The sequence below is a fragment of the Cynocephalus volans genome, chromosome 2 (assembly GCF_027409185.1).
Source record: "Cynocephalus volans isolate mCynVol1 chromosome 2, mCynVol1.pri, whole genome shotgun sequence".
In the NCBI taxonomy this organism is placed as follows: Eukaryota; Metazoa; Chordata; class Mammalia; order Dermoptera; family Cynocephalidae; genus Cynocephalus; species Cynocephalus volans.
The window spans coordinates 212,653,438-212,678,806 of NC_084461.1; the positions used below are offsets into that span (position 1 = coordinate 212,653,438).

Below are 25,369 nucleotides of genomic sequence, written 5' to 3' on the forward strand. Positions count from 1 at the left end.
TTAAAAATATGACCAGAGCATTCTGTTGTCTTTAACAAAGGCCTTCCTCAAAGAAAACTATCCTCCCAGCACCTAAACCACCTAGGGAAAGGGAAATACCCAACTCCTGCCCCCTCTAGCCTTTCGGTCTCTCCTAAGGGGGAGAAAACAAAACAAAACTGAGCAGCACTTGTGAAGGTCAAAGCCCAGGAGCACAGGCCACTGAAGCACTGAGACCCAACCACAGGACTATGGAACACTTGCCCTCCCCCTACCCCCCCCATCAGTAGGGCTCCTATATCCACGACAACAGGGGATTGCAACAGAAAGAACTGCAGGAAACCCCCAAACAACAGAGGAAACAAAAACAAGGGCACCAGAGGAAACTTCAGCCCCTGACACCTATAGCTACAGCAAACAGTAAACACACTCCAAAGTCCCAGCCAGAAATACAACCTCACACTATGGCCTTTTTACCTCACATCTAACTTTCCTTTTACCTGATACATCAAGTCCAGCTTTTAACAACAAATTATAAGGCACAATAAAAAGCAAAAAAAGAAACAGTTTGAAGAGATTCAGTAAACACCATAACCAGACTCAGATATAGCAGAAATTCTGTATCTTGTTTTGGTTTATTTTGCAACTGGCCGGTACAGGGATCTGAACCTGTGACCTTAAAGTTATAAGGTTGTACTCTAACCAACTGAGCTAACTGGCCTGCCAGCAGGGATTCTGGAATTATGAGACTGGAAATTTAAAACAAGTATGATTAATATGCTAAGGACTCAATAGAAGAAGTGGACATCAAGCAAAAACAGATGGGAAATGTAAACAGAGAGACGGAAATTCTAAGAAAGGATCAATAGGAAATGCTAGAAATAAAAAACACTAACAAAAATGAAGAATGCCTTCAATGGGCTCATTGGTAGACGGGACAGGGCTGGGGAAGGAATCTCCGAGCTTGGGAATATGACAATAGAAACTTCCAAAGCTGAAATGCAAAGAGGAAAAAATGAAAGAAACTGAATTATCTAAGGCCTGTGGGACAATTACAATAGGTGGAGCATGTGCATAATTGAGATACCAGGAGAAGAAAGAGAGAAAGGAACAGAAAAAATATTTGAAGTAATGATGTCTGAGAATTTCCTCAAATTAATGTCAGCCACCAACACACAGATCCAGGAAGGTCAAAGAACACCAAACAAGATAAAAAGCAAAAAAATCTATACCTAGGCATATCATATTCAAACTGCAGAAAACCAAAGACAAAGACAAAATAATAAAGAAGCCATGGGAGGGGACAACACCCAACGTATAAGGGGCATAAGTAAGAATGACATCGGACTTCTCTTCAGAAACCATGCAGGCAAGAAGAGCAAGAAGTGAAAGAGTTGAAAGAAAAAAATGCCAACTTACGAATCTAATATCCAGTGAAATTATCCTTCAAAAGTGAAGGAGAAATGAAGATTTTCTCAGATGAACAAAAATTGAGAGATTTCATAGGTACCTGGCAAGAAATGTTAAAAAGAACATCTTCAGAGAGAATGAAAGTGATTTGGTTAGAAACTCTGATCTATCTAAACATTATAAGGGATGTGAGGGAAGAATTGAGAATGTTCAGTTATGAGGTACTTCCACTACCCATGAAGCAGTACGGCATTATGTGAAAGTAGATTTAAACTAGTTATAAATGTATATTGCAAACCCTAGGGCATCTAAATAAATTTTTTACAAGAATTATAATTGACAATGATAAGAGAGGAGAAAAATGCAATATTAAAGGCTCAAATAAATCCAGAGAAAGCAGGGCTGGCTGGTTAGCTCAGTTGGTTAGAGCACAATGTTGAAAACACCAGGGTTGGGGCCGACCTCGTGGCTCACTCGGGAGAGTGCAGCACTGGGAGCGCCGAGGCCACGGGTTTGGATCCTACATAGGGAATGGCCGGTGCGCTCACCAGCTGAGCACGGTGTGGGCGACACCAAGCCAAGGGTTCCGGTCCCCTTGCTGGTCACAAAAAAAAAAAAAGAAAAGAAAAAGAAAACACCAGGGTTGGAAGTTTGGATCCCTATACCAACCATCAAAAAATTAAAATTTTAAAATTTTAAAAGACAAAAAAAAAAAAAGAGAGAAAGTGGACAAAGTGGAAGACAAAATGCAAAAAGAAACAAAGAACTAGGACAATGAATAGAAGATAATTATAAATATGGTAAATATGAATCCAGCTATATAAATAATTACTTTAAACATGAGTGGTCTAAACACATACACCAATTTTAAGACTGTCAGACTGGAATAAAAAAAAATTAATACCCAACTATATGTTGCCTACAGAAAAACTAGTTTTAAAGACACATACAGATTAAAAGTAAGGGGACAGAGGAAAATACATCACATTAACACTAATCATAAGAAAGATGTAGTAGCTATATCAATTTCAGATAAAACAGACTTCAGAGCAAGAAAATTAGGAATAAAGAGGGGAATTACTAATGATAAGGTAGTCAATTCTCCAAGAAGACATAACAATCCTAAACATGAACACACCTAACAACAGAGCATCAAAGTATGTGAGGCAAAAACTGATGGAACTGCAAAGAGAAACAGACAAATCTATCATTATAGTTGGAGACTCCAACACTCCTGTACGACAAATGGACAGATCCAGCAGGCAGAAAATCAAGAAGGACATAGTTGAACTCAACAGCACCATCAATCAACTGGATTTAATGGACATCTATTGACAACTTCATCCAACAGCAGCAGAGTATACATTCTTCTCAAGCTCACATGAAACATTCACCAAGAGAGACCACATTTCAGGCCATAAACACTCTAGAACAAATTTAAGAGAAAAGAAATCATACAATGTCTGCTCCTCAGACCACAGTGGAATTCCTTGAAAGATAAAATGTACCAAAACTCACATCAAGAGAAAGATGAACTAAATAGACTAGGAACTATTAAATAAATTCAATCAGTAATTAATAACCTTCCATAACAGAAGACACCAGGCCCAGATGGACTCACTAATGAATTCCACCAAACACTGTAGCGAGAAATTTTGCCAATTATCTACAGTCTCTTCCAGAAAACAGAAAGAGAAAACACTTCCTAACCCATTCTTTGAGGCCAGCATTACCATAGTGTCAAAACTAGTCAAGGACATTACAAGAAAGGAAAACTATAGACCAATGTCTTTCGTGAACATAGATGTAAAGGTTCTAAACAAAATATTAGTAAATAAAAGCCAACAACATATAAAAAAAATTACACAATATAACCAAGTAAGATTTATCCCAAGTGTGCAAGGCTGATTCAATATTCGAAAATCAATTAATGTACTCCATCACATCAACAGGCTAAAGAAGAAAAAAATCACATGGTCATATCAATAGATCCAGAAAAAGCATTTGGTAAAATCTAACACCCATTCACAACAAAAACACTCAGCAAACTAGGAATACAGAGACTTACTGAACTCAATAAAGAACATCTGCAAAAACCTGCAGCAAACACTTCTAGTAAGAAACTAGATCCTTTTCCCCTAAGATCAGGAACAAGGCAAGGATGTCCCCTCTCACCACAATAATTTAACATCATAATGGAAGTCTTAGCTAATGTGATGAGACAAGAGAAGGAAATAAAAGGTATGCAGATTGGGAAGGAAGAAATAAAACTGTCCTTGTTTGAAGATGACCTTTCTGGCTAAGGAGCCAAGCAGGGAGGTCATTCTGGGGATTTCCAAATCTACACAGTTAATCATGACAACATGAACCAGTCTACCTAGTGCTGTATGATGTGACCCTCACACCAGATGGAAGAGGAAGCAGAGAAAAGAGGAACTGGCTGAAGCACATTCAGGGTGCACTAACAAAAATAAGTTTTGTTTGGGCTTAGTCAGATGAGCACCCTAAACTTCAGAAAAGCCACTTTCAAAAACTGTTAGTGTGTGCTGGACAGCTCCATAGGGAAATGCATATTTATTCTGAAAAGTTTTTTTTTTTTATTTTAACTTCTCGATACACATTGTAGCCAATTTTCATGATCCTTTACCTGTTCCTTTTTCCCCCCTCCCTCTCCCCTCCCCCCTACATCATATCTGTTCACTTGTCTTAAAAAGTTCAAGGAATTGTTGTGATTGTTGTGTCTTCTTCCCCACCCCCCCACCCTTTGTTTGTGTGTTTATTTTCAGCTCCCACACATAAGTGAGAACATGTGGTATTTCTCTTTCTGTGCCTGACTTGTTTCACTTAATATAATTTTCTCTAAGTCCATCCATGTTGTTGTGAATGGTAGTATTTCATTCTTTTTTATAGCAGAGTAGAATTCCATTGTGTAGATATACCATGGTTTCCTTATCCACTCATCTGATGATGGACATTTGGGCTGGTTCCAACTCTTGGCTGTTGTAAATAGCTGCAATAACCATGGGAGTACAGGTATCTCTTCGGCATGTTAATGCCCATTCATCTGGGTATATTCCTATTGGTGGAGTACCTGCGTCATGTGGTAGATCTACCTATAATTATTTGAGGAACTTCCATTCCATTTTCCATAAAGGCTGCACCATTTTGCAGCCCCATCAACAATGTATGAGAGTTCCTTTTTCTCTGCAACCTCTCCAGCACTTATCATTCTCAGTCTTTTGGATATTAGCTATCCTAACTGGGGTGAGATGATATCTCAAAGTGGTCTTGATTTGCATTTCCTGGATGCTGAGTGATGTTTAGCATTTTCTCATGTGTCTGTTGGCCATTCGTATATCTTCCTTTGAGAAATGCCTATTCAGCTCTTTTGCCCATTGTTTAATTGGGTTATCTGGTTTTTTGCTGTAAAGTTGTTTGAGTTCCTTTTATATTCTGGATATTAATCCTTTGTCTGATGTATATTTGCAAATATTTTCTACCACTCTGTTGGTTGTCTTTTCACTCTGCTGATTGTTTCTTTTGCTTTGCAGAAGCTTTTTAGTCTGATACAATCCATTTGTTTATTTCACCTTTGTGCCTGTGTTTTGGGGGTCCTATTCATGAAGTCTGTACCCACTCTACTCCCTGGAGTGTTTCTCTTATGTTTTCTTTAAGGAGTTTTATTGTTTCAGGATGTATATTTAATTTTTTAATCCATTTTGAATTGATTTTAGTATATGGTAAGAGGTACAGGTCTAGTTTCATTCTCCTACATATGAATATCCTCTTTTCCTAGCACGATTTGTTGAAGAGGCAGTCTCTTCTCCAGTGTGTGGACTTGCTGCCTTTGTCAAAGATCAGATGGTTATAGGTGTATGGGTTAGTTTCTGGGTCCCCTATTCTATTCCATTGATCCGTGTGTCTGTTTTCATGCCAGTACCATGCTGTTTTGGTTATTGTAGCTTTGTAATATAAAGTCAGGTAGTGTTATGCCTCCAGCTTTATTTATTTATTTTTCTCAGAATTGCTTTGACTACGTGTGGTCTTTTGTTATTCCATATAGTCTGGATAGTTTTTTCCATTTCTGAGAAAAATGTCATTGGAATTTTGATGGGGATTGCATTGAATCTGTACATCACTTTGGATAATATAGACATTTTCACAATGTTAATTCTTCCAATCCAAGAGCATGGGATATCTTTCCATCTTCTTGTGTTCTCTTTAATTTCTCTCAACAGTGGTTTGTAGTTCTCATTATAGAGATTTTTCACATCCTTGGTTAACTTTATTCCTAAGTTTTTTTTGTTTTGTTTTGTTTTTGGTGGCTATTGTAAATGGGATAGCTTTTTTGATTTCTTTTTCTGCATGTTCACTGGTGTAGTATAGAAATGCTACTGATTTTTGTGTGTTGATTTTGTATCCTGCAACTTTACTGAAATCATTTATCAACTCTAGGAGATTTTTTTTGTAGAGGCTTTAGGCTGTTCAATGTATAGGATCACATCATCCACAAACAGGGACAGTTTGACTTCATCTTTTCCAATCTGGATGCCCTTTATTTCCTTCTCTTCTCTGATTGCTCTGGCTAGTACTTCCAACACTATGTTGATTAGTAGTAGTGAGAGTGGGCATCCTTGTCTAGTTCCTGTTCTTATGAGGCAAACATCACCCTGATACCAAAACCAAACACAGATACATCAAAAATAGAAAACTACAGACCAATGTCCTTGAAAATGGCCTCTACTTCAATCTTTCAGAACAGTTTGTAGAGAACATTCCCGTTCAGAATGATATTGGCAGTGGGCTTATCATATATGGTTTTAATTGTGTTGAGATACTTTTGGTCTATACCTAACTTGTAAAGAGTCTTTATCATGAAAGAATGTTGAATTTTGTCAAATGCTTTTTCAGCATCTATAGAGATGATCATATGGTTTTTCTCTTTGCTTTTATTGATGTGGTGTATCACATTTATTGATTTGCATATGCTGAACCAACCTTGCATCCCTGAGATGAATCCCGCTTGATCACGGTGTATAATTTTCTGTATGTGTTGCTGTATTCTGTTAGCTAGTATTTTGTTGAGGATTTTTGCATGTATATTCATCAAGGATATTGGCCTGTAGTTTTCTATTTTTGATGTACCTTTGTCTGGTTTTGGTATCAGGGTGATGTTTTTCTCATAGAATTAGTTTGGAAGAAGGGCTTCTATTTCAAGCTTTTGGAACAGTTTGTAGAGAACTGGTATCATTTCCTCTTTGAAGGTTTGGTAGAACTCTGCAGTGAACCCATCCAGTCCTGGTCTTTTCTTTGTTGGGAGCCTTCTGATAACAGCTTCATTCTCTTTTATCGTTATTGATTGGTCTGTTCAGATTTTCTATATCTTCTTGCCTCCGTTGTGGTAGTTTGTATGCGTCCAGAAATTTATCCATTTCCTCCAGATTTTCAAATTTGCTGGCATATAGTTGTTTATAGTAATCTCTAATGATTTCTTGTATTTCTGAGGTGTCAATTGTAATATCACCTTTTTTATTTTTAGTTTTTGTTATTTGGGTTTTTGCTCTTTTTTTGTTAGCTGGCTTTGCTAAAGGTTTGTCGATTTTATTTATCTTTTCAAAAAACCAACTTTTTGTTTCATTGATCTTTTGTATTGATTTTTGGGTTTCTATTTCATTTAGTTCTGCTCTGATCTTAATTGTTTCTTTCTGTCTACCAGCTTTGGGTTTGGATTGTTCTTGTTTTTCTAGATCTTTAAGGTGAAGCATTAAGTTGTTTATTTGCCATCTTTCCATTCTTCTGAAGTAAGCATTTAATGCAATAAATGCTTTTGCAGTATCCCACAGGTTTTGGTATGATGTGTCATTATTTTCATTAGTTTCAAGAAATTTTTTGATTTCCTGTTTAATCTCCATGTGTTTGTATAGTTTCCAGAGTTTCATTTGTTATTTATTTCTAATTTTAATCCACTGTGATCAGAAAAAATATATGGAACAATTCCAATTTTCTTTAATTTGTTGAGGCTTTCTTTCTGACCTAACACGTGGTCTATCCTGGAGAATGTTCCACGTGCTGATGAGAGGAATGAATATTCTGAGGTTGTTGGGTGGACTGTTCTGTAGATATCTGCCAAGTCCAAATGGTCTAAAGTGTTGTTTAGATCTTGTGTTTCTCTTTTGATTTTTTGCATAAATGATCTGTCCAATGTTGAGAGTGGGGTGTTCTGGTCCCCTGCTATTATGGTGTTAGTGTCTATCTCCTTCTTTAGATCTAACAGTGTTTGCTTTATAAATCTGGCTGCTCTGACACTGGGTGCATAACACTGGGTGCATTATGTCTTCTTGATGGATAGATCCTTTTATCTTTAATCTTTATATAGTGGCCTTCTTAATCTCTTTTTATCGTTTTTCCTTTAAAGTCTATTTTATCTGATATGAGAATAGCTATTCCAGCTCGTTTTTCATTTCTATTTGCATGATACATCTTTTTCCATCCTTTCACTCTTAGTTTATGTGTCTTTACAGGTCAGGTGAGTCTCTTGAAGACAGCAAATTGTTGGGTCTATCTTTTTAATCCAGTCAGTCAGTCTGTGTTTGTTGAGTGGGGAATTTAATCCCTTTACATTTAGAGTTATTATCAAAAGGTGTTGACTTACTCCTAGCATTTTACTGATTTTTGTTTAGATGTCTTAGGTACTTTTTGTTCCTTTCTTCCTAATCTTCTGTTTGTCTTCTGTATTTGTTGGTTTCTTGGGGTAGTAGATAAAGTATGTTTTTTCTTTATTGTTAGCATTTTTGTTTTGCTGGTAGGTTTTGTTCTTTCTTGAGTATTCATGGCAGTGATGGATGTTTATAAGGTATCAAACCCAGTACTTCCTTGAGAATTTCTTGTAAGGCTTGTCATGTGGTACTGAACTCCCACAGTTTTTGTTTGTCTGAGAAATATACTATTTGTCCTTCATTTTGGAAGGATAGCCTTGCTGGGTAAAGTATTCTTGGCTGGCAATTTTTGTCCTTTAGTATTTTGAATATATCATCCCATTCTTTTCTGGCTTTTAGGGTTTCTGATGAAAAGTCTGATGTTATTCTGATTGGGGTTACCTTATAGGTGACTTGCCACTTCTCTCTTGCAGCTTTTAAGATTCTCTGTCTTTGAGTTTTGCCAGTTTGACTATCACACGTCTTGGAGAGGACCTTTTTGGGTTGAATATGTTAGGGGGTCTTTGGGCCTTCTGAATCTGGAGATCTGTGACTTTCCCTATACCGGGGAAGTTTTCTGCTGTTATTTCACCGAATATGTTTTCAATGCCATTTCCTTTTTCCTCCCCTTCTGGGATACACATGATTTGGATATTTGAGCACTTAAGGTTGTCTGTTATCTCTCTTTTTTCTTTTTTCTGGTTTGCCTGCATTAATTCAAACAGCCTGTCTTCAAGGTCAGAAATTCTCTTTTCTGCTTCTTCTAGCATGCTGGTTAGACTCTCTGTTGTGTTTTTTATTTCACTGAATAAATCCTTCAGCTCCACAAGCTCTCCTACATTCTTTTTCAAGGCATGATTTCCTTGTACATTTCTTCTTTCAGATCCTGTATACTTTTTCTCATTTCATTGTGTTGTCTAACTGAGTTTTCTTGTATCTCATTTAGTTTCCTTAGAATTGTTGCTCTAAATTCCTTGTTAGTCATTTCAAAGACTTCCTGTTCTATAGGCTCTAAAGCTTGAGAGTTGTTTTACTTTGGTGGTGATGTATTTTCTTGATTTTTCATATTTCTGTTATCTTTCCTTTGGTGTTTTGTCATTGTGGCAGGGGGTATGACAGTCCACTCATTTCAACCTGATGTCTGGCTTGGATCCTGAAGGGACTGCCAATTCTGGGCAGCAGGAACTAGCCTGGGCTGCGTGTTCCATGATACGTGTCTTTTCCAGCACGGCTGTCTCAGGATGTGTGGGCCCCAAGTCTCTTAAGACTCTCTAAGTGGCAGGGACCAACCTGGGCTGAGGGTCCCACAGCGCCTGCCTTTTCGGGCACAGCTGTCTCAGAGCGTATGGGCCCCAAGGCTCTTAAGTCTCTCTAAGCAGTGAGGACCAACCTGGGCTGGAAGTCCCACAGCGCCTGCCTTTCCCAGTGCGGCTATCTCAGGGCATGTGGGCCCCGAGGCTCTCAGGCCTCTCTGGGCAGCAGACACTGGCCTGGACTGGGGTCCCATGGCATGTAGCTCTTGCCTGTTCTGGTACAGATCTCATGTCTCCTGTTGTTGCTTTTTAATAGTTGCAAGTTGGTCACTTTGTGAGAGCAAGCAACTCTAGGAACCGTCTACTCCACCATCTTGACCAGAAGTCCCTTATTCTGAAAAGTTTTAGATTTCATCATCTCATGAGGTAGAGACAGGGAGAAACAAAAGCGTGTTTTTGTCTCCCTAATTTCTACAGGGCTGAAAATCCCCCTTTGACAATTAGAGCAGTTTAAGAATAAATTAAGTAGCACATCCATCTACTGGCTTATACTTTGCCTGGCATCAATGAACATTCTGGAACGTTTCCACAGATTGTGCATCAAAAGACACAATCAAGAGTGAAAAGACAACCCACAGAATGAAAGAAAATATTTGCGATCATATATCTGATAAGGTGTTAATATACAGAATATATAAAGAACTCCTACAACCCAACAATAAAAAAACCTGATTTAAAAAATGAGTAAATGTCTTGAACAGACATTTCCCCAAAGAAGATATACAGGTGGCCAATAAGCACATGAAAAGATTCTCAGCATCACTAGTCATTAGAGAAATGCACATGAAACCACAGTGGGATACCACTTCACAACCAATAGGATGGCTATTTAAAAGGGGGGTGGGTGGGGCTGGCCAGTTAGCTCAGTTGGTTAGAGTGTGATATTGAAACACCAGGGTCAAGGGTTCGGATCCCTGTACTTACCAGCCACAAAAACAAAAAAAGGAAAATAACAAGTGTTGGTGAGGATGTGGAGAAACTGGAACCCTTATATACTGCTGGTGGCAATGTAAAATGGTGTGGCTATTGTGTTAAACGGTATTGTGGTTCCTTCAAATATTAGACAGAATTAGCATATGATCCAGCAATTCCACTTCTGGGTATACAAAAGAATTGAAAGCAGGAATTTGAAAACATTTTTGTAAATCCATGTTGACAGAAGCATAATTCACTATTGACAAAAGGTAGAAACCACCCAAATGTTTATTAACATGGATAAACAAAATGTGGTCTATACATACAATGGAATGCTATTCCACCTTAAAAAGGAAGAAAATTCTGACACACTACAGCATGGAGGAGAACTGAAGATATTACACCAAGTGAGATAAGCCAGTTACAGAAGCACAAATACTGTATGATCTCACTTACGTGAGGTCCCTAGAGTCATCAGATCCATAGAGACAGCAAGCAGAACAGGGACTGGGGGCAGGCGAAATGGGCAGTCACTGTTTAATGGGCACAGGATTTCAGGGAGGGTTGATGAAACGTTCTGGAGATGGATGGTGGTGAGGGTTGCACAGCGTCAATGTACTTAATGCCGCTGAACTACACACTGAAAAATGGTCATGATGGTAAGTTTTATGTGTTATATATTTTACCACAATAAAAAAATTCATCTTATTATCTTTATTTAAAAATTTCATTTGCTTAAAAACTTTTTGAATAATGAATATTATACTGTACGTTAGCTATCCCTCCTAGCTTTGTATTATCCAAAAATATTGTTTTGTGTTTTCACGCAAATGGGTAATAAAAAATATTGAATAATATGGGGTCATATGTCAAGTGCTTTGCTGAAACAAAAATACCCTGGTATTATGTCTAGAGAATTGTACAGGAATTCCCCCCAACCTTCCCATGGCCTAGGATCACACAATGTCACCAACACTATCTTCGTTTTCTTGAGTGTCATCCAAAATTCAGCCACCATGCCTCAAACTCAGGCTCACAGATACCCAGAGAGGATTCTACTTTCTTTATACAGGAATGAGCCCTCACTCATTTGAGATTTTGTTTACTGTAAAATATTTATATTAGTAAAACAACTTTTGTCAATAAAGATTACCGCTCTAGTCCCTGCTATAATTCCAGATGGAACAAAGTGCGCCTCCTGGACAGTCCTCCCTGTCTGCCCTGGGTGAACGCACTGTCTCTTGGTGTCCCCTGGCCAACACCCGGTGCTTCCTGTGGCAATGCCTTGCCGGCGCACACTCACTGCGTGCTGTACCGATGATTAGTCACAGCAAGTTGAGAGCACAGCTCCAAGAGAAATGACCATGATGAACCAGTGAGAGCACGGGGACATCTGACTGTCTGGTCACCAGCTCAGCTCTAGTATGAGAGAGAGGGAAGATGATGTGGCCAGGTGGCCTCCCACGCCCCTTCACCCAGCCCTGTGCCGTCTGCCCACCTCCATGCTGACCTGGCCAGCTTGCCACTTCACCAGGCACCTCGTTTGGGGGTTCAGGTGGGGGAGAAATTTCTTCAAAAACTAATCTTCAACAGAATACAGTAAGTCCGTTTTTACACTTGATCACAAATCAGCCTCCCCATAACCTCCATCTATTGGCCTCGATGGCTAAGTTTTCCACAGCAGAGTCAGGGCCCTGACAAGGAAGGAACGGATTCTGAGATGTGGGATGGGGACATCTGGGTAAAGCCCTTGAGAACTTCAGTCCTCAAATTCTTCTGAATGCTCTGGGCCTGCAGAAGTGGCCCATCCCCTCTTGTTGGAAGATAAAACCCCCGTCCCCTGCCTACATACACCCACACCTCTTGCTTGAAAGTGACACAAGCCTCAGATGAGATGGGTGTCTCGTGAGATGATGCTTGCCCTCCTCAGAGTCTGCCCTCTCCACCCTCCCAGCTAGACAACCCACTACAGGCATTGCCCAACATGATGGGCAGGAGCTGGCAGCATGCTTGGGGAGGGTCCCAAGGTGCTGGGTCCAGGGGGTGGAATATGAAATTGGATAGGAGTCTGTCTCTACTAGGGCACATCCCACGACGCAGCACTGAGCCCTGACAAGGGGTCAGAAACTGTCCTAAGATGCTGCTGGTACAGCACTTAGAAGCTCAGCAGAAGCAGTGGCTCACGTCAAACAAAGCAGAGGCTATAGAAAACGGCACAATGGTATCAAAAGGCTTGGGGAAGTGGGCATGTTGGAACAGGTCTACCGAATGACGGGAGAACCCACCAGTGGCCCACAATCCTTGGGAGGACCTGAACAGCATTCCACCCATCATGGCACTAATGAGTGTGCAGGAACAGGCCTGGCACCCCAAGAACCTCAAACTGGCTGGCCCCTGCAGGGGGAGCTAATGCTCAGACATGGTCATCCAGGCGTACTCCCCAAGAGCAAGAGGACCTGGAACAGCAGAAGCCGGGGGTGAGTGGACGCTGTAACAAGCACCTGGGGAAGCCAGATCTGCAGGGACCTACGGAGATGGCTCACAGGATGCTTCTATTCCTAGGGGAGCCAACAAGGGCAGTGCTTAATATACCCAAACGAGATCAAAACTGAATGAGCAGAAGACCAAGGTGTGCGCCAAGGTGCACAGCAGTGGAAAGCATCAGCCCCTGACTCAGTTTCCAGACGTGAAGGAGAGGCCAAGCCTGCATGAGGATGGACCTGCAGCACCAGGGCAGCACACACCACAGCAATTTGCCCAGCTCTTTCCAAAGGGAGTTCACTTACCTGGGCAAAAGTACCTTGAGGAAATGAAAACCTTTCAACAGTTTTGGGGACAGAGGGTCTGTGATGATGCTGATACTTAGGGACCAAACTGCCAACAAGGTCCTTTGTAGGGAGGAACATACGGGGTCAGGGAGGCATAAATAGTGTCCAGGCCGGGGCCTATCTCACAGTGTGTCCACTGGGTAAAGACTCAGCCAGTGGTCATCTCCCACTTCCTGAATATAACAGACATAACACGCAATAAGGACAGACACACTAAGCCATTTGCAGAACCCTCACACTGATCTTTGACCTGCAGAATAAGAGCTATTGAAGCAGAAAAGGCTACTTGGTGACTGTTTGGGAGCTATGTTTAAAAAGAAAAGGCCACTTGGAAGCCCCTGAAACTAATCCCGGCCCCCAACCCCAGCCAAAGTAGTAAATCAAAACCAGTATCACTTTCCAACAGGAAAAGCAGAGATCAGTGCTGCTCTCAAAGACTTAAATGATGCAGGGATGGCAGTCCCCATCTCAGGCCCAGTCTGGCTCCTGCAAACACTGCATGGATCATGGCAGATGACAGTGGACGGCTACAAACTGAACCACCGTTGACCCTTGAACAAGGCAGGAGTAGGGGCACTGACCCCTGTTCTGTCAAAAATCCAAGTATAACTTTTGACTCCCCAAAAACTTAACTAATAAACAATTGATTAACACATACTTTGTATGTCATATGTATTATATACTATACTCTCACAATAAAGTGAGCTAGAGAAAAGAATATGGTATTAAGAAAACCATAAGGGGCTGACTGGTTAGTTCCATTGACTAGAGTGCAGTGCTGATAACACCAAGGTCCAGAGTTCAATCCTTGTACCAGGCAGCAGTCAAAAAAAAAAAGAGAGAGAGAAAAAACATTTACAGTACAGTACATAAATTTATTGAAAAATTCCACTTATAAGTGGACTCGCACAGGTCAAACCCATGTTGCTCAAGAGTCAACAGTAAATAAGCATAGTCTTGGGTACAGGGTTTCAGTTGCTGATGCACCAAACACTTCTTTCTCAAACCTATCAGGAACTGCTCATGTTCTCAAGGGATGCACAACAGAACACCCCAGGACTGTGCTAAGAATCCAGGACTGTGCTAAGAGCGCCAGCTGCAGGAACAGGTGGCCCACAGATGCCCAGCAGTGCTGTACTGAAGCCTCTCCCTTAGCTTATACCTACAGCCTCAGAAAGGGTTCCTGACTTGCAGCTGATGGAGGGGAAGAGCGAGCTTGTACTTGGGAAGAAGCCAGTGCACCACAGCCCTTCCGAGAGGCAGACATGCCAGTGGGATACTAACCAGAAACCCTGATAAGCTGTTCTCCCTCAAGGAGACCAGCCAGCCACTCAATGGCCAGCTGAATACATCGGAGCTCCGTTGACCCTGCAACAGGAAGGATTTCTTCCTGGGGGGGATTAGCATGTACTCAAGGTATGGGCTTGTCTCCCCCGCCTGCAGTGTCAGCCAGCCCCACTTTCCAAAGGCTCGTGGAGTGTCTGATATCTGAAGTGGGACAGCACGTAACACTACCTTGTCATAAAGGAGGCACAGCAGCAGGCATGTGACCATGGAATTCAATGGTCCAGCCCAATGGAGGGGTGGAATGCCTTCCAAAGGCTCAGCTGCGGAGCCAGCTGGGGGGTTGGGGGTGACACCCTAAACCAACAGCCACTACGTGGTGCTGTGTCTCCAGTAAGAGAATGCAGGGATTTGAGATCCAAAGTATGGAGGAACAGACAGCCTTGTTAGCTCAGTTGGTTAGACTGTGGTGCTGTCAGCACCACAAGGTCAAGGGTTCAGATCTCCGTAGCAGTCAGCTGCCAAAAAAGACAAAAAACCAAAAAACCAAGGAGGAGTGACTCCAACCACCATCAACCCGCATCATCATTTGGGGGAATTTGTGCAGCTGCCCACTCAACTTCAGGTTTTGTGGGCTCTGAGAGCCTGGCTCCCAGAGGCAAAATGCTTCTACCAGGAGACACGATAAGGTTGAATTGCTAGCTGGTCACTTTGGGCTCCTTGTGCCAGCAAACAAGCCAGCAAAGGAAGGAGCGACTGCTCAGCAGGGGTAGGTGACCTGGATCACCATGAAGAGGTAGGGTCAGAGAGGTCAGGGGACCCTTACAGGTCTCTGGATATCCCCAGGCCCCTAAGTGGGCAAATTGGCAACAATGTCCCAGGAAGGACAGGACCACCCAGGGCTCAGATCCCAACACAGACAACCTGGACCAGCAGAATCATCAGCCAGGGAAGACCCTTGAAGAGGCAGTGAAGTGGGGAGATACAGAGTACCAGAGCAGCCTTGGCACCCACTGAGGTAGTGGGGGCTGGAGTCCATCCAGAAAGGTTTCCAGAAATTAGGACCAGATGACTCTGGAGAAGCTGTGTCTGGACTGAGTGAACTCAACTTAAGAAGCACATGGATCGGGAGGCCCAGGGTGGGGTGTAGCACTCGCACTGCGTGTCCCACCGAGCCCCCAGCTGCTTCCCTCTTCACGGTGCTGCCCGGCACCTCCCACTCCCACGCACGCCCTCCCCACTTCACGCTTCCTAGCCCATGACTGACAAGCCAGGCTTTGGAGCAGAGGATCAGGTTGAAAGTAACCCCTGAGCCTGCAATCCTCGTGAGTCTTTTCCCCCTGCACTACCCTGCCGCCTCCTCTCTTTCTCCTGAGGATGCTCGTAACAGAATAGATCGTCGAACACAATCCCTACCTTCAGGCTCTACTGCTAGAGAACCAACCAAAGACAACTACAAACAAAGACAAATGACAAAATGGGAAAAAACATTTACAACTAACTGCACAGCAAAGGACTAACAGACGTGTGTGTACTACTGAAAAGATGTAAGAAAATCAGCAACGACCCAAAAGAAAAATGATCAATGAATCTAGAAAGACAGTTTGATAGAGATCTGACTCTTGACCATGTGAAAAGATACTCGACCTCACTTACAAGTACAAATTGTAACAAGAAAATGTTTCACGACTCAGATTGGCAAAGATTGGCAAAGATCACGACGTTTGAGTACACAGTGTTGTTCTTGACAGTGTGCAGAAACAGGTACTCTCAGAGACTGCTGGTGGTGTACTTTGGCTTAAATCCCCTACGAAGAGCAATTTGGAAATATCTGTCAAATTCAAAAGTGACCTAGCCTTAGACCCAGAAATTCTACTTCTGGAGTTTGTCCTATAGGTATAGTAAAACATGTGTGTAACAGTTGGAAACAAATTAAATATGTATTACTAGATCACTGATTAAATAAAACATAGTATAGTTATATAATAGAATACCATGCAGCCATTAAAATGGACAAGGCAGCTTTATATGTCCTAATGTGAATACTCTCTGAGATATATTGAGATATACAAGGGGTCTTCAAAAAAAGTTCATGGATAGATTCATATTATTATTATTATTACTATTATTATTATTTTGCAGATTGAGGAAACACAGCTTCCCAACAAACCGAAAGTATGTGCTCCCTGATTCCCATTATCTTCTAATTCTATTTGTTCCATGAGCTTTCTGAAGTACCCTCATATTGTTGAGAGTAAAAAGTAAGGTGCAAATTAGGAAAAAAAAAAGAAAGAAAGAAAAGAAAAGGCAAGGTGCAAAGAGTGCAGCCCATGTAATACTTGGGAAACAAATGCACATGTGTGCTTGCATATGGATAGACTACCTGTATAAGGACACATGAGACACTAGTGTCAGGAATTCCTTCCAGAGAGGGAGGTGATGACTTCTTTTCACCAAAAATCTTTGTACAATGTGACTTTTGTACCACGTACATAAATTATATATTCAATTAAATCATATATTCCATTAAATCTAACAAGAGAAGCATCTTGGGTTTGGAATCATTGATATGATTATCCATTGTCCCGCCCAGAATTACCACCATACAGTGAACCTGGTGTGAGTCCCCTCCCACAGTCACCAGGCACCTACGAGACACAGCAAGCGCTGCTGTGGGAAATGTTGGCCTGTGACAGAAAGTATAGAACATTTCTGCTTTATGAAGGTTTCATGAGGATTAAATAAGAAAAATGTACTTAAAATGTTAAACAGTGCTGCTGCAGACAGTAAGCATTCCAAAAACAGAACCTACTATTAAGTTCCTCTTGACTTTATTTTATTAACGTTCATTTTAATTATAAAATACTTTCTAAAAGCTGGCCGGTTAACTCATTTGGTTAGAGTGCAGCCTTATAATCCCAAGGTCACAGGTTCAGATCCCTGTACCGGCCAGCTTTAAAAACAAAGAACTACACTGGAGAATGTGGGACTCAATATTTCCTCATCACCGGAGGATTTTGTTGTTGTCACCGTTTTTATGAAAGTGTACAGTTTAAAAATGCAAACATTCACAAGTGGGAGCTAAGAGAGAAAGAAGGAAGGAAAGACAGACCACAGCAGTGCATTGGACTTGCAGAGGAAGAGAAAAGACCTAGGGTTGCTGGGGAGAGGTTGGGCGGGGGACACGAGGAATAACTGCAATTTGTGGTGATGGGCATGTTGATAGTACGGATCTGATTATCACATCTTGGCTGCTGATGGTCAGCACTGTGACCCATGAATATGTACAATAAGCAAGAAAATATATATAAAAATGTTTAAGAGCGAAAAAAATAAAGTTTTTTAAAAAAATAAATAAGTAAAAACATAGTCTAAAAAATCATATAACATAACAAAAAACGACCATCTCCTGTCCCAACAAGGACAACCCCTTAAACCACTTGCAAGGCAGCCATGCTGGAGTCTTCTGTTTTTTCTGGCATCTAGGGCCATTTTTCTAAATAATGAATTTATATTGCATTGCTTGGTTTATAAATTTAAGACATTATCTACTGATTTACACTTATATCACCTCTCCCAATTCCCCTTCCTTTTTTCTTACAATTTAATTTTTTACTTAATCATTACTTAGTGCTTATATCATTTTGTTATCTACATTCTACCTCACTGCTGTGCCAAGTAGTAGTGAAATTACGATTTTATTCATGTGTAATCTTTTATTCCTTTATAATTAAACTTTTTCTTTTAAGATACACGCTATTGTAAGGAACATCACAGAGAGATCCGTCACCCTTGACCCTATTACCCCCAACAGTAACATGCTGCAGAAGAGCAGCACAGCACCACACCAGGACACAGACGTCAATAGTCAGAACTCAGCATGTCCATCACGACAGTCCCTCCCATCGCCCTTTCACAGCCACATCCACTTCCCTCCCGTCCTGGAAAACCCCAATCTGTCCTCCATTTCAGTAACTGTGTCATTTCAAGAATACTATATAAAGGGAACCATACACTATGGAACCTGCTGGATGGAAAGGTTGTTTCATGCAGCATAATTCTCTGGTGACCTATCTGGTCTGCTGCGTTTATCTGTAGTTCATTCTTCTTTATTGCTGAGCACTCTTCCCTGGTATGGATGGACCTCATTTTGTTAAACCATCTACCTACTGAAGGATGTTGGGGCTGTTTCCAGTTTGGGACTATTATGAAGAAAACTGCTTTGAATATTCACACGCAGGTTTTCATGTGAACATAAGTTTTCATTTACCTGGGATAAACGCCTAGGCACACAATTGCCAGGTCATGTGATAGCTGCAGTTGAGTTCTTAAGAAAATGCCAAAGACTTTTTCCAGCACGGCTGTAATATTTTACACTCCTACCAGCAATGTATGACAGATCTGCAGCCCTGCCAGCATTTCGAGTTCCCACTATTTTTTAGTTCAGTCATTCTGTCAGGTGTGTAGTAATAGCTCATTGTGATTTTAATTTGCACTTCCCTAATGGTTAATAATGTTCATGTGCTTATCTGCCATCTGTATATCCTCTTGGGTGAAACATCTCCTCCTGCCTTTTGCCCATTTTCTAACAGGATTGTTTGCTTTTTCTACTGTTGAGTTTTGAGAGTTTTTTATATATGCCAGATACTAGCCATTTGTCAGATATGTGGTTTGCAAATATCTCCTCTCTGTCTGTAGCTCATCTTTTCATCCTCTTTTGCAGAGCAAAAGTTTTAAATTTTGATGAAGTCCAGTTTATCAGTTTTTCCTTTTATGGACTGTGCTTCTAGTGTCAAGTCTGAGAATGCTTTGCCTAGCTCTACATCCTGAAGATTTTCTGTATTTTGCTAGAAGTTTTAGAGTTTTTTTTAACATTTAAGACCGTGATCCATTCTGATTTAACTTTTGTATAAGGTGTCAAGCTCAGGGTGAGGTTCACTTTTTGCCTTCTGATATCCAGCTGCTCCAGCGCATTTGCTGAAAGGCTGTCCTCCCTCCCCTAACGTGCCCTTGCACCTCTGTCATGCATCAGCTGGGCATGCCCGCATGGGTCTGTTTCTAGGTTCACGCTTCTGGTCCCCAATATGTGTCGTTCCCTCTGCAGACACCATATCATCTTGACTGAAGTAGCAATGAGGTACATCTTGAAAACAGGCAGTCTGATTCATTTCATCCTTCTTTTTCAAAATTGTTTTAGCTGTACTAATTCTTTTGTCTTCCCATATAAATTTAAGAATAATCTTGTTTATATCTACAAAAAAATCTTGCTGGGGTTTTGATAGGAATTGTACCATTCACTTCTGATAGTTGTGGAGCTATTTAAATTATCTACTTCACACTGGGTGGCCTGTGATAGTTTGTACTTTTCAAGGACTTGGTCCATTTGTATCAACATGGGCACAACTGACATATTAACCAGGTGAGTCTTCTTATCCATGAACATGGTATGTCTCTCCATTCATTCAGATCTTTGATTTCTTTCATCAGTGTTGTATGGTTTTCAGCATACAAATCCTGTACATTTTGTAAGATTTATACTTGTTTCATTTTTTAAGTGATTGTAAATGGTATTACATTTTTAATTTGTGTTATTTTAATTTTGTTCATTGTCCATAAACATATTTTGTTTTTCTGAGTGTTTAATCAGGAATGGGTGTTGGATTTTGTCAAATACTTTTTCTGCATCAATTGATATAATCATGTGATTTTTCTTCCTTAATCTGTTAATATAATGGATTATATTTTTGAATATTGAGCCAGTCTTGCATCCTTGAAACAAACTCTTGACCATGATGTACAATTCTTTTCATGTATTGTTGAATGCTATTAGCTAATATTTTGCTAAGGAGTTTTATGTCTATATTGGTGTCTGTCGTTTCCTTTTGTTCCATACTGCTTTTGTCTGATTTGGGTATCAGGATAATACTGCCCTCACAAAATGAGTCAGAAAGTATTCCTTCCCCTTCTGTTTTTCTGGAAGAGACTGTAGAATTGGTGTTAATTCTTTAAATCTTTTAGAATTCTCCAGGGAAACCATCTGGGCCTGGGGACTTCTTTTATGGGAGTTTTCAAATTAGATATTTAATTTATTTAATAGTTAGAGGGCTATTCAAATTATCTATTTCATACAGGGTGACCTGTGGTAGTTTGTGCTTTTAGAGGAACGGGTCTGTTTTTTGGCCCACTGTTTGTCTGTGTATAGGTGCTTGTAGGATTCTCTCATTATCCTTTTGATTCTGCAGGGTCTCTCCACACCTGAAGAATGTTGTGCCACTTCCTTCTGGTCCCCATGACTTAGAAATCTGCTATCATTCTGTTTTCCCCTATGGCTAAAGTGTTTTTTTCTTGTTGCTTTCCAGATTTTTTGTCTTTACTCTCCGAAAGTTTTACTATGATGTGTCTTAGTGCGGATTTCTTTGGGTTTATACTGTTTAGAGTTTGCTCAGCTTTTTGAATCTCTAAGCTTGTCTTTTGCTAAATTAGGGATGTTTCAGTCATTATACCTTCGAAGATTTTCAGCCATGCCCTTTCTCCTCTCCCTCCAGAGCTCTGATGACACAAATGTTAGAAAATTTGCTTTAGTCGCTCTGAGGGGAGGGGACTACCATCTTCTTACCATCAGGTGGGGGTCAAATGTCAGATTCCCCACATGGCCTCCAATGACCCTGAGTGGGGGGGGGTCTCTCTATTGTTGGTCAGGGTGAGAGTTCAGGCCCTCCACATGGCCTCCACTGAACTACAGAACCACTCAAGGGTCCTCCAGGGTTTGTTACAGCCCAGAGGGATGAAAGTCCCTGCTCCCTACCTGGCCTTCTCTGGGGGAGGATGTGGCCCCCTCAGCCTTTGCTGGCAGGGGCAGAGGTGGGACCACAGCTTTTCCTGTGGTATTTGATTGTGGCTGAGTAGTTTTAGGCTTTTGGTGGGGTTTTGTCAGCACCTACTGGTGTTTCCGGGTTGATGGCTTCTTCAACTCCTAGTCTGGGCTACTTGTGAGGCAAAAAGAACCTGAGGAGGTCACCACCAGGTCACTGTCTGGGTCCTAGTGTCCCTGGCTGGTCTGCCTTCTTTCTGCCTCTCAAGGTCTTACATTATTGCATATATAACATCCAGGGATCTTATTGGTAATTAATGGGAAGAATAGAGAAAAGCATGTCTGCCCCATCTTCCCAGAAAAAGAAGTCCCCAGCCTTTAAGTTTTACTATTTCATTGTTTAATCTAGATCCCACCCCCACCACTTGCTTTGTTTTCTATGGACTGTTCTAACTCTTCCCCAATTCTTCAGCAGCCTCTCAAAATATTCTTCCACTCAAAGATACAGAACGATCTGCACTTCCCTCTCTAGGAGCTTCCCTGGCCTGCTCCTCAGATTCCTGTCCTAGGACTTGGCTTTTCCGTCACCCCAGGAATCATCTGCAATCTTCCCTGCCTTCAAGCCTGGGGCTCTGAGCCTGTGACTCTTCCTTCCAGCACGCCCTGTGTTTGACGTAGCACATCCTCCAGCAACTTCTCAGAACGGGCTCCTGCACGCTCAGGTTCTGGAGGCCTCACTTTCCATTCCTCACAGCTTTCCAGTCCTCACGATGGGAGCCTCCCAGTGTGCAGACACAACCCTCAGTTAACTCCACAGAATATTCTCACTCTACTGCTCAGTGGTTTCCTCTCACTCTTTCCTCCATTTTTTCTTCCTGAGTCAGAGGTTGAACCTCCTTGATTAATCCTCTAATTTTCTGTTTTTCTTTTTCTCATTTTTTAACTAACTTTCTTTGTCTTTTGGCTATTCTTTCTGGGAGACATTGACTTTTACCTTTCAACTCCTCTACTGAATTTTTTGAGATATATAATTAACATACTTTAAATTCTAAAAGCTCTCCCCCTCAACCTTTTCTTTATCTAAAGGTAGAATCCTGTTGTTTCATTGTTAACAGTATCTCCTCTAATCTTTCTGAGACTGTTATATATTTTTTAATTTCTTCTATTTTCTGCATTGTTGCAGTTTCATTCAGGTTTATTTTCTGTGTTTGTCTTGATCGCTATCTTTCTCAGTTAAAAGTATTCCTCAAACGTGTACTTATCTGCCTGGCTACCTGTGTTTAAAATGAGGCTCTGAAGAGCTGACAGAAGCTGTGTGTGTGGTCAGGAGGTGCTGACTGCCGGGCTTTATTCAGGCTGGTTAGGTTAACCCCAGGGTCAGTGAGGGGCTGCTCAGCTTCCCTGCTAACCACCCTTCCAAGGATCCCCTTGTGGGAGAGGTCTGGCTGCAGGTGTTCTGGAAGCTTGACAGAGAAAGGGGTTGGGATTCTCACCATTCCACATACAGGCTTTGACTTAACTCCCTTGCCTTCCGTCTGGGTCTCCCCAGACCCTTCCCTGTGCCAGGTGTTGCACGTCCACAGCCCCACCTCCCAGTATGGTGGGGGCAGGCCAGTCATCCAGCTGGGCCTCCCACACACATTCACACAGCCCTGTGCTCCCGAGCCCCCTGGACTTTGTGTCCACTGGGGGACTTGGCCCCAGCTGCCTCAGCTCTCATTTGGTTATGTCCCCTTCACTGGTCTCTCTCTTCCAGGTTTATGGCTCACCCTCATCCACTGCTGTCTCCTGTCCCATTCTCTTTTTTCTTTTTTTCTTTTTTTTTTTTGGCAGCTGGCTGGTACAGGGATCAAAGCTTGGTGTTATCAGCATCACGCTCTAACCAACTGGCTGGCCCCCCATTCTCTCTGACCTTGTGGCTTTATTTATTTATTTTTTTTTTTTGTCTTTGTTGTGACCGGTAAGAGGATCAACCCTTGTCTTGGTGTCGCCCGCACCGCGCTCAGCCAGTGAGCGCACCAGCCATCCCTATATAGGATCCAAACCCGCAGCGGGAGCGCCGCTGCACTCTCCCGAGTGCGCCACGGGGCCGGCCCAGACCTTGTGGCTTTATAACTCTTTATTCATTTCCTTTCGTTTTAGGGGAAGGACTAAAAATCAACTCATGCACCTCACATAGCTTATGCACAGTCTTTTGGGTACAGGCCTCTAATGCATGGTCTGGATCAGGACCAGGCCCCAGCTGTGACTGTGACACCCACAAAGCCCCAAGGCCTCGACTGGGTAACTCTTTTCACCTGCAAACTAAAGGAGTCATGAATTTTCTCCCAGCTCCAAGGCCCTCCTCTGGTGGAGCAGCACTCGCTGACCACACAGCCAGACCTTCAAGAGAAAGAAGGTGGCCTGCTACTGCAGAAAGATCCAGAAACAGGGGTCAAAGACAGGAATCTAGGTGTGGCAGTTATTAGAAATAGGACCACAGGCAAGATAACAGGTGGGGCAATCAGCTCAGGCGTCTGTGTGGACGTATACCCCACTCTCATTTGCTGGAGACAGCACAACACTTGTGTCGCTGACAGGCGCGCCCTGCAGCCCGGGACTTACCTTCACCTCCTTCTCAACATAGTCGCTCAGCAGTCTGTCTGGCTCGACGCGCTCGGGCAGTGACAGCACCACAGTGTGCAGAGGGCGCCTCTCTGTCACCTTCTCATGGGCTTTCTTATCTCTACTCTTTTCACCTTTTAGGAATACTCGTTTAAATGGCGACACAATTCCAGGCTGCAGGCAGAAATGGCAATGATTGGAGTTCATTATTGACAAATGCTTTGTGTTGTCCCTATGGCTAACAAACAGATGTAGCCAAAACCACTACCATGGTCCCCATGCAAGCAGGGGTTGGTGCTGCCAGACTGGTGAGAAAGTACCACACACACAAGCCTGTGGACCCAGGCTCCACGGCTGTCAGGCAGGGCAGGGCGCCATGAAGTCTGCACCTGTCCCCATGACACTTAGAAGGTGAGTAACCTTAGCTGGTGAAAAGAAGACAGAAAGTGGGAGATTCCCCCTGGAAGACCAAGCATAACACGACTCCAGCTCTCCCCGGCTCTGCTGGGTCACATCATTTCAGAGGACTCTGAGAAGGAGGTGGGAGGTGTGGCTAGTGCTGACATCGCCACAGCTGAACACGTTCTGCGGGAGCACCTTTCTTGAGGGAGCACATGCTGGTTAGGCAGTCCCTTCCCTCAACAGGGCCTCCCTGGTCTGGGCACTGGCATGCAGGACACCGAGCACCACAAGGATCAACAGGGGAGTTGCTGTGATTAGCAGCTGGCTGGCCCCCATGCTCTGACAACCTCACCCCGTACTCAGCATCTCTGGAGGGTTCTGAAGGCTAATCCCATAATCACCGTAAACATAAAAAGCAAAAGTGAGAATGAGAGACAGAAAAACCACAAGCCTTGCCTGTGACGCCCCAGGAAAAGCCTGGCCTTTGCTGAGAGATCTCACTGTGGTCCCTGTTTCCAGTCACCCAAAGGAACACAAACCCAGAGAAAACGGGATACTGACACACAGCCTCAGCAGGGAAATGTCACAAACACAGGCCTATGAAGACCAAAGCTGGTGACCTATGTCAGAGTGAAAAACTGTTGCCCCATGTTTTCTCTGTGACTCAACAGATAACTGAGGGAGGAGATGACAGCCTCCTTCTACAGCTCACCCATCCGGATGGGGTGACCCAGCACCCAGATGGTAGCTGGGACTCCCCTTATCACCAAACACTTCCAGAAACAAACAAAATATATATGAGATGAATTACCACACATTTATTAAGAGCTTTCGTTTCTCCCCTGCAAATGGGAAATCCAACCATATACCGAATCCAGTAAAAAAGGTGTCACAGAATCTGTGGTCTGATGAGGATGCCTCGTCAAACCCACCAATTGCCCAGATGAATGATCGGTGACTGTTCCTGACAGAGGCAGGATTTGGTGGCCCGGTGACTCCCAGCAGACCCTGCCCTGCACAGGCCCCTCCCCACCACTGACTAACACACTTGGCTTTTCAGCAGTAGGAGAAAAGTCAGCAAGCACAGAAGGCCCCCTCCAAATAAAACGAAACCTCACAAAGCAAAAC

The 25,369-nt window shown here is 42.3% G+C and overlaps 1 protein-coding gene across 2 annotated transcripts in view; it reads right to left on the bottom strand.

Annotated features, from left to right (window-relative positions):
• Nucleotides 1–25,369, bottom strand: part of CCM2 (CCM2 scaffold protein) — a 63,962-nt gene that overhangs the window by 14,401 nt on the left and 24,192 nt on the right. The window contains exon 2 of one of the 2 annotated variants that reach the window (XM_063086359.1): nucleotides 23,840–24,013. The exons of the other annotated variant lie outside the window; for it this stretch is intronic. Coding sequence (XP_062942429.1) covers nucleotides 23,840–24,013 — 174 coding nt within the window. The remainder of the gene's footprint in view (nucleotides 1–23,839; nucleotides 24,014–25,369) is intronic. 2 annotated transcript variants of the gene reach the window in all.